The sequence below is a fragment of the Drosophila persimilis genome, unplaced genomic scaffold (genome assembly GCF_003286085.1).
Source record: "Drosophila persimilis strain 14011-0111.01,24,50 unplaced genomic scaffold, DperRS2 tig00000174-arrow-arrow-pilon, whole genome shotgun sequence".
NCBI classification, from domain to species: domain Eukaryota; kingdom Metazoa; phylum Arthropoda; class Insecta; order Diptera; family Drosophilidae; genus Drosophila; species Drosophila persimilis.
Genome location: NW_020825296.1, coordinates 33,518 through 43,875, shown reverse-complemented (window position 1 = coordinate 43,875; position 10,358 = coordinate 33,518). Strand labels below are relative to the sequence as shown.

The window sequence follows — 10,358 nt, the reverse complement described above, 5'->3', positions numbered from 1 at the left end:
AATAAGTTTATAGCATTATAGATTTTTTTGAAATAACCATATTACTGCCATAAATTGCCTTCCATAATTTTATAGACCTGAAGATAAGAGAATAATTCATTTTCCCTTGGTACTTTTCATGGTCAGAATCGTCTAGATGATGATTAGTTTTCATACAAATAGACGGAACGTCGATAGAACCAAAGACTATACAATACCAAGATGTTTTCAATTTTCGTTTGACGCTTCATGGTACGGGCGCGCGGGGCTATTACTTCAATTCTCTTTTACGCTACCTTCGCCTCCGAAATGCTACTCGGCTTCGTCAATGCCTCGGTCAGCGTCGAGTCGGTGTGTCTCGAGAGAAAGAATACAAAAACAAAATATGAATCGTCTGCGTGCCGAAACCATAGGGCAGCGTGGTCGCTGATGTCTTTGGCGCGGCACAGTGGGGACTCAGCCGAAATAGTAAAAAAATTGTATGAGTGCTTTAGATAAATTTAATGTACGCATCTAATAGAGAATTTTCCAATCGAATTTTCCCACTGTGCCGCTCCAAAGCATCGGCGATCCGCGACCACCGCTTCGACGGTGCTGAGGCTCGAGAGTCCAGAATTGCTGAACGAAACCGATGGGCAGCGGGGTCGCGGTAGAGACAAAGTACAGGCGAAAAGGGAATTGAAACCCCGCCCGCTCCCTCGTGCCTTTTGGGTTCTAATGTTAGGACCCGCCATAGAACAGCTTTTTGGTCGCTCATGCAACATCTTGGTATTGTATAGTCTTTGATAGAACGTATTAGTTTTCGGTTCTAATTAAGATAGTACAAATAATTTTACCTTGTGAAAGGGTAAAAAATATCAGTTGTAAATTTGAATGTATTGTTTATTAGTATTAGTAATTAGTAAAAATATATTACCTGTAAATCCACTATCCTCACCGCCTGATGCTTCGCGAGAACATCGACTATCTTCTTTGACGCGCTCGCCACTTAGCTCACTGTCGCTATTCAAACTGTCATACTCTTCTGACTCAGACTTTATTACATTTGAACGACGCTTTTGTCTCTTTTCAGTATTCAAGTGCTTATATTCATCACAACCTTCGATGTTTGCGTTAGTGTTGGTGCCGCTTACACTGGTTGAAGCTGATCTTTTAACTTTTGTCCCAGAGCTGCATAAGGTACTATCAACTGCTAATCGAGAGTCATAATTCACTGATTTTCCTGTATGACTTATTGGGATGTTCCCCGATTGGTTTTCATGCTCTGGTAAATGAAATGTTGCGTAAGGGTATATATCTTCTGAGTATTCTGGTATGCGCTCGAGTCCGATAACAGATTCAGGGGGAGATTGTTGGCAAGATTTTCGTACCGTACCATAAAAGTGTTCTCGGGGTTGAACAACCTTGCCTCCTGTGCCTCTAGGGGACCTCAGTGAAATCTCGTTACTAGCAAATCCATTGCGAGGATCTAAAAAAATGTATTAAGTAAGTATTTATCTGGTGAATTGATTAAACATAACACTACGAACAATTTTTAAAGCATATTAAAGCTCCAATCAATGCGAGAATAGTTCCAAAAATGGATGACACAATTACAGCTAAAAGATGAGCATCGGTGAATACTGTCTGGACGCTGGGCAGCTCTACACGACCCAATTCATTTTTAATCTCTACAAAGTCTAATGTTTTAAAATAAAACTCCTTGTGAGTGGACCCGGCATTGTTGTGGGCAGTCATTCGTAAGTTATATGCAGTTCCGGGGTCTAAGTCACCTATATTGTATCTTGCCTAATGGTAGAAAATTCAATTTAATTTTATCATCATAAAAATTTGTGTTTTATACATACATTTGTTTCAATTTTGTTAGAAACTATTATCCATTCAGTAGAAGACTCATGCAGCTTGAATTCTATACTGAAATACAGTATGGGGCACCCCCCATCTTGCCACGAAGATAAATCCAATGTAATCGATGTTGTATTCAAACGAATAAAACTCTGAGTCGGCGGCGCAGACGGTTTATCACCTGTTAAAGAAAGCATTAAAATAAACTAACTAATTTTATCCGAATCGTACCTTTAGTTTTTACTGATTCCACTTCGCTAGAAGGACTCGTGCCAATTGTATTATATGTGTTGATTGTGAATTGATATCTAGTTCCGCATTGAAGGTTCTCTAATACATAGGAGTTAATACGGCGATCCAATTGTAGTTCCTCCCACTCGGCCGGCTCGCGTCTGAAAGTTAATGTGAAACCTTTTAACGGCGCACCACCAATGTCTTCTACTCTCCATTGTAAAGATACTGAGTTTTTGTGAACCGAATTTACGGAGACTATTGGAGCTGAAGGCGGCACTATTAAAGATTTAAAAATAGTTTTTAATATTATGTTAATAGTGATTATTGGACACATTTACCTTGTACAAATAGCTGATATGTAATATGGTCAGAACCAATCGGGTTTCTCACAACACAGGAGTAATTTCCTTCGTTGGGCCGTTGAATGTTCCGGAGACTCAATGTATTGTCATTGTTTACTTCCATGCGGATATGTTTTTTTAAACGAGTGTTTAAAACCTTCCACTCTGCCGTCGCTTTTGGGTTACCAACAAAAACGCATGTCAATTTAATATCGGCTCTCCAACTAACACTCAGTGTCTGACTAAATGAAATTATAGCTGCTGGTACTAGTGTATTGGGTACGAGTTTAATAACTGGTGTGCTGGGACCTTGGCCCACTCTCGTGGATGCTGTCACCCAAGCCTCATATACTTCTCTCATATTTAAGTCTTTAGCTTCGAAATGGCGATTATGAGCTGGAAGAACTTCCTTTAGAATTTTTAATTCCTGTCCCTTTTCAAGTACTCTTATGAATACATTATATTTAGTTATCAACCCATTAGGACGTCGTGGTGGAAGCCAGCTAATAATTACTGACGATTCAGTACTCACAATCGATTTTACACGTTCTGGTGCATCAGGAACTGCCTCCTCAGTAGTACACGATACAGCAGGACTTAAATTACCTTCACCAGCACGAGTAAAAGCCAAAACCTGAACGCTGTAATTTGTAAAAGGATGGAGGCCATGAAGTACAGTGCTCTGAGCTGATGTAATCTTAGTTTCTCGTCCGTTGTACTCGTTTTCGAAATATACTGGTTCATAGAATATCTTGTATCCTTGAATAATTCCATGGCATAATTCCTTGGGTGGCGACTGCCAAGATATTTGAATATTTTGTGCAGTTAGAGCAATACATGATACGGATTGCGGGCTTGCCGAAGGGGCGTCTTCTAAGGTATGACCTAATGCCACTTCGCTTGGGGGCCCATCACCCTTCACATTATAGGCTGATATAGTGATTGCATATTGCGTATACTTTTCCAATTCGATTAAGCGGAAGTCATTTATACCTTCTGTTCTTAAGCTACTAACTTTCGTATTATTTTTTACCCTATTTGGGGAGTTATGTTTTTGATATGTAATGGTGTAACCTAACAACTCTCCATTCCAGGTATCCCGCACAGGTGCCCGCCAAGTTATCAATAGCTGAAATTAATTAAGAAGAAAAAAAGGCCATTTTAATATTCAATGATAACCATTCCGAACACAAAAGAGCTTCTGACAATCAGAAAATAAATGACCTTTTCCTGATAAGAGAATTTTGAATATTAGCTTGACTTGCTTTAGGGTGTGCACTTGAACCTTGCTTGAGTAAATTACCTGTTGCGCTCCCAAAGGTTCTGCAGTTACATCTTGGGGAGGTGCAGATGGTACTTCCGAGTCCGTTTGAAAGAATAAAACATCACTTGGAGCACTGGTACCTAAATGATTTTCTGCATATAGGCGAATGTGATATGACTGTGCTGGCTTAAGTGATCCTAATTGTGCAGTAGTTCTATCCCCAGGTATAAGTTTTTGGTTATTTTGTTCATGCCAAACATCTAAATAATGGGAATAGAAGAATATGCAGTTTAAGAAAGAAGTAAATGCGCTGTAATTAACGTGCCCACCATAAAATACCCGCTATTTGATTTTATTCTTCTGCTGTAAATAAGACCTAATCTAATTGCTGTATTACAAAAAAAGTTTCTTAAAAAGTTTTGTTTTTATTGCACTTTTTATAAGTGTGCGTTTAGTCCTAGAAACCAAAGTGCATATACAAATATATCCTTTATCTGTTAATATGCAAAAAAATTTTGTATAGCCTAATAGGCTCTGCACACTGAGCCCATCCCGGGGAAATGGTGGGATTTTTTGACAGATGTGAAAGTCGAATTCACTCTGGCACCATCCGCCATCCACCATCCGTCAAAAACAGCTGACTGATCTGAGTACTATGCTTAAATATTGAATAAATGTATTTAATGGTGAACAAATAAATTCACAGAAAGTTGGTGAACCATGACTGCTACCATCGCGATGGTCCAGAAGTCGTTTTTTTTGGCATAAAGTCTAGTTTTAAAGCTAGAGCCTTGAAACTTTGCACAATTATTTTGAGTATTTTTATAAAATTTCGTTTTTTTTTTGTTTTAGATTCGACCACGCCATCGACCCCCTTCCCCAGAGCACCTCAGATTTGTTTAACACAGAGCTCGAAATTAAAGCTAGAGCTTTTAAATTTTGTACATATACTTGTATACTTGTACTTGTTCTTGTTTTTTTTTTGCATAAAGTCGGAAGTTTAAATTACATACTTCAAATTTATTACATTTTGTTGTTAAATCATTATACATAAAATCTTATTTCAAATTATCTATATTTATATATAAACTTTGGAAATTTATTACACACTAATTTTTTTCTTAAATGACCTCATCTTCTTCTTCTAGTTCTATGTCGTATATATTATAATCAGAATCAGAATCAGATTGCGAGTCATTTTCGTATTCACATGAATCTTTGCTTTCGGTAGATGGCAACTCCAGAAGGCTTAATACTTCTTTGGAAAGAGGCTTTTTCTTGTTTTTCCTTTCCCTCTCCTTTAAACAGACACTCGATAGTAATGGATCCGAGGAATCTATCGCTCTATAAAAAATGTCAGTCATAGTATTTACCCGACTATTTTTTCTTGCATGTGATAATCTGTCTTTTTTGTACATTTTATTCCGTGCCTCTGAAGCATTTTCTCCTAAACATCCAAGTGGAACCAACGTCGAATTGTTTATTTGAAAACCGTGGACTAATACTTTATGAATCGTAGGAGACATTGGGTACCACGGATATGTTTGCATATATAAGCAAAAAGTACTCTCACAAAAAGAACGAAATTTTTCCGAATTTATATAATAGTTACACGAAATTGCGATTAAGATTTTCTTTGGTGTCTTTCAATTTTCATCAACAATAATTGTTATTTTAGAAGCCATTTAGCATGGGTGGTCATAAACCGTTCCATCATTTTGTTGCACTTCAGAAGGTTTCTTTTAATGAAGGATTCAAAATTACTGATTTTTTTATCTATTTCTCTTTTTTTTCATTTTCCAAATGGTTGTTATTGATTTTACTGTAAATCCAATGTGAGACAGATTTTTTTTGTCGATTGTTGTTGCGCCAAATATCGATGAGATCGCTATGCAAAAACTCGAACTTTCCTGAATATTAACAAATTTAAAGAAAAGGGGCCAAAACGGGCCAAAGTTGTTACTTTCCAGTCAATTGCAACATTTGTAGGTACAAACTCACATAGTTAGTTTTTCTCAGCAGAACTCAGTTCATTTGTTATATTCTACGAAACACAGGGGACGCAGTTAAATTTTCTACAAAAATACACATAAATTGGCCATTGCACAACACTTAAATCTTGAGACTACACATAAAATAACTAAATACATTAGATACTACATACCTTTATCTTCATTTTCCATTTTTAGCCGAATTTATTTGAGCAAATTTACTCGATCGCCACGTAAAAATGTAAACAAGTAATTTGGCGCCAATTTTTTTCCCACAATCAGTTGATCGATTGTTCACTTTCAAAAGCTCGCCAAAATCTTCAGGGAAGCTAAATAATTTTTTTTTTTTCATTTTTAATATGTATGATGAATTAACTTTGAGAATTTGCAAGAAAAAACGTAATCCATTCACATAAAAATTTCGACTTTATGCCAAAAAAAACGAATTCTGGACCATAGTGCATCGGCAGGCACGGGGAAGAGCAGTACTCTCTCTGGTCCCCAGTTCTCACACCTCTAATGTGGCGGAATCTGACCATGTCATCGATCGGAGTAATGAAAACTAGTCCACGCGGATTCACACGGATGGATAAAGACACCGATCCTCCAGATCATTAAGGAGGCAGAGGGACATGGGTGGCGTCTACCTGTGACTCAAAAGGGGTGCCCATGGGATAAAGACTAATGACAAAATGACTAATGACCAAAATGTTTGAGGATGTTTTAACTCCGCACTTGCAACATATCTACAAGTCACTTATATCTCCAACTCAACATGGATTTATAAGGCGGCGATCAACAACCGCGAGCTTTCTAGAGTTTACCTCTTTCATTATTAAAGGCTTTCGAGTTAACTTACAGACGGATGTTATTTACACCGACTTTAGTAAAGCATTCGACTCTGAAAACCATTCCGTTTTAGTGCATAAACATGACCTTTTAGGGTTTCCGCGCAACCTCCTGAGATGGATTTCTAGCTAAATTTGTTCGAGGTCTCAAAGAGTCCTCTTCAAAACTCCCTCTCTTCACCAGTCAAGGTTGCAGCCATCTAGGCCCATTACTCTTCACACTCTTTATTAATGACTTTCCTTCGGTATTAACATACTCTCGAATACTTCTGTATGCGGATGATGGTAAACTCTGTGTCCAGTATAAGGATAATTCATTTCATTCTCTCTTGAGAATCATGTGCAAACTTGTTACACCTTAATGCATCAAAAAGCAAAGTAAAGACATTTCATCGTTCTTGCTCCTCGTGGCTACCTATACCCTATTTGGTGGTTCTCTTGAGAGAATTACACTGATGGATGAACTTGGCTATGGGCGTGGTTGGGTTTATAAAGAGGTGGCCAAAGGAATTTGTGTATGGTGACCTCAGTACACAGCACACCAGGACCGTATAGAATCAGTCCAGAAAAACTTTTTAATCTTTGCTCTGCGGGGCCTTGACTGGAATGAGGGTGTGAGACTCCCATCTTACTCTAGTAGACTGCTATTAGTAAACCTCCCATCCTTAGTTAACCGTAGAAAAATTCTTGGTGTGATTGTTATGCACAACTTGATCAGGAGTGATCAATTTGGTATTTGTATTTTGAATGCATGCAGTTCGAATATTAGTCTTAAAGCTATCTTTCCTGCATGCTCGCGTATAAGCCTTCTGCTGGTTGCAGACGGGCCACTTGATGCTGCAGTAATTGCATCGCCTCTTGAAAGATGCAGCCATGGCATGTAAAAATAAATTTCGCAAGTTTTAGAACAAAAATGTTGCTATTAAACTATGACAATTTTTTCTGTCTGATGTATTCCAATTAATTAATATTTAAGAAATGCTTCTGTTTTAAAACTTCGAATATTTTGTTTGTTAAAGTGTCCTGTTCAAGTGTGACAAAATTATGAACAGGGTCTGATAGATAGTGGAATACCCGATTAAAGTGGTAAAATTAGTGTTCAGTTATGGTTAAATCCTCCTTTAATTGCAATACTTTGAAGGCAGAAGGAAATATTGCGGACAGGGTTGATCATAGATCATAGACATCTCGTGTCTTAATCTCGCGCCTTTCTTTTTTTCGCTTTCGCTCTCGCGATCTGTCTATCTTTTAAATGTCTATACAAACACTTACATAACTCGAGCTCTCGTTATCTCGCTACATAATTTCGCTATACTTTCGTCGGTGCATCGCATAATACATACTTATACATAAAAGTACTTATATTTATCAGAAACAACTTGAGTTTTTAATAAATATATTGCAAAGTACCATATTAAACGAGGGGGAACGTTGTGAGTTGCTGCGGACACCGCAACTCTACAGTTATACCCGATACTAAGTCAGTATGGCTCTCCTCCGGCACACGCCGCTAATATTAAACGACACGACAAAGAATGCGTGCGAGAGAGACAGAAAATCAGTCTGAGCGTGACGTCGGGCGCTGCGTAGCCAGTGCAAATTGATTTGTTCCTTTTGGCTATAAAAATGATCTGATCTGATCCAGATTCAGCAATCTGATAGATATGGTCATTATCTATGATTCTGCGTTTTTAGTTTTCTCGAATCTGCAATATTGTGGATGCAACAGATTTTCGTCTTTGTGGGGGCGGAAGGGGGTGGGGCGAAATTTTGAGATATACGTTTTATAGTGACATCTTAAAGGAGTGTGTGTACCAAATTTGGTTACTCTAGCCTTAATAGTCTCTGAGATTTGTGGATGCCTCAGATTTTCGTCCTTTGCGGGGGCGGAAGGGGTTGTGGCGAAAGCTTGACATAAAACGGTCAAGGTCCGATATCACAGGAGTGTGGATACCAAATTTGGTTGCTAGCTAGCTCTTATGGGATCTGAGATCCTTGAACTCATATTTTGCAATTGGCAAAACCGACCATGAAACCTGTGTGTTAGAGAGAGACAGAGCGAGAAAGAATGAAATTGTTTTCGTGATTCTGGCTATAATAATTATACGATCTGCTTCAGATTTTGCACTCTAGAAGATACAGTCATCGACGATTTTTAGTTTTTAGTTTTTAGTTTTCTCGTATCGTCGAAATTGTGGATGCCACAGATTTTCGCTCTTTGTGGGGGCGGAAGTGGGCGGGGCAAAGTTTTGAAATATTCTTGTAGCAGTGACATATCACAGAAGTCTGGATCCAAAACATCGTTGCTCTAGCTCTTATAGTCTTTGAGCACTAGGCGCTGAAGGGGACGGACAGACGGACAGACAGACATGGCTCAATCGACTCGGCTATTGATTCTGATCAAGAATATATATACTTTATAGGGTCGGAAACGATTCCTTCTGGACGTTACACACATCCACTTTTACCACAAATCTAATATACCCCAATACTCATTTTGAGTATCGGGTATAAAAAGCTCGGTAGTTCAACAATCTCCTTTTTTATCTTCTTCATGCATATTGCACATGATACTAGGATATACGATTTTGCATCCATCCGTTCCAGATTCAGACAGACAGCTTTCTTTTGGACCTTATGTACATTTTCCCGAGTAAAGTATTCCTCTTGGAATTAATGTAATATTCGGTAATAAAAAGAAAACAGTATTCCTTTCCTTCTTTTATGTGCTAAGCCTATTGTAATAGATAAGTAAAATTGGTAAACTACGATACATACCTCCTGATTTCTTATATTGTAATATGTAATTTGATATTGGTTGAGAGTCTCGATTGTTTCCTCCACCGCCACCTAAAATTACTGAATCCTGATCATTTGGCGACCACGCCAATGTCACAGAACGGCTTCCCAAATCCATAACGTGTAAGTTGACCGGAAAAGTTGGAGGTTCTTGGACCTGCAAATGTACGACAGATCTATCATGACCGTATGCGTTGTTGGCAATGCATGAATATTCTCCTCTATCAGTAAGAGCTGTGTGTAATATTGTCAGTTCAGATAAAACTCCATAAGCTAAAGGCGAGTTTTTGATGTGATATCGTATTTCATAAGCAGGATCAATTTTATTAGCTTTGGCTCTCCAAGACATTTCCAACGGCCGATCTCCAGTTGCTTCACATGCTATCGTTACACGTTCACCGCGTCGTATGGTAAACATTTTTTTAGAAACTGTTACCGAAGGACCCACTGTATAGAAAATCAGTTTTACAATTAAAGTAATATTAGCATATTAAATAAAAAATGTTTCATATCTTACCATGAATGGTCAATTTTATTAAAGTACTTAGTCCAACCCCAATTCCATTGTTTGCCTGACATAAATAGTGGCCCTCGTGCTCTCGTCCGACCTTTGATATAATAAGCGAACCATTGGCGTGAGTCTCTATAACAGAGTGTGAGTTTCCATTGCTAACTCCATAATTCAGTTCGCGATACTCCCCAGAGTCTCCTATATTTAATAATACTCATGTGCTCATAATGTTCTAGACAAACCGCAACTTTCTTACCGATAGATTGCTTCCATTGAACTGTAGGCTCGGGAAACCCATCAGCAGTACATGACATTATTACTAAATTACCAAGTATTGCATCTTGGTCAGTAGGTTTTAAGACCCATCTAGGAGGTACTAAATAAAAATATCTTTATTAGCAAACGTATATAATGGTCCTATTAAATGTATTTTCTTGCACATTTGTCATTTTTACCTATGGTAAGTACATTTATGAATACATACAAATGTTCGAAATTCATGCACAAACAATAAATATACAAAACTATTCAACTTACCATACAATT

At 38.0% G+C, this 10,358-nt stretch overlaps 1 protein-coding gene across 1 annotated transcript in view; it reads right to left on the bottom strand.

Moving 5' to 3' along the window:
• Positions 1-836: 836 nt before the first annotated feature.
• LOC6603325 (Down syndrome cell adhesion molecule-like protein Dscam2) overlaps positions 837-10,358 on the bottom strand; it is a 32,881-nt gene continuing 23,359 nt past the window's right edge. The window contains exons 7-15 of the mRNA XM_026988077.1: positions 10,069-10,188; positions 9,819-10,010; positions 9,281-9,748; positions 3,703-3,923; positions 2,397-3,528; positions 2,056-2,334; positions 1,827-2,005; positions 1,509-1,767; positions 837-1,447 (exon numbers count right to left, since the gene is read on the bottom strand). Coding sequence (XP_026843878.1) covers positions 837-1,447; positions 1,509-1,767; positions 1,827-2,005; positions 2,056-2,334; positions 2,397-3,528; positions 3,703-3,923; positions 9,281-9,748; positions 9,819-10,010; positions 10,069-10,188 — 3,461 coding nt within the window. The remainder of the gene's footprint in view (positions 1,448-1,508; positions 1,768-1,826; positions 2,006-2,055; positions 2,335-2,396; positions 3,529-3,702; positions 3,924-9,280; positions 9,749-9,818; positions 10,011-10,068; positions 10,189-10,358) is intronic.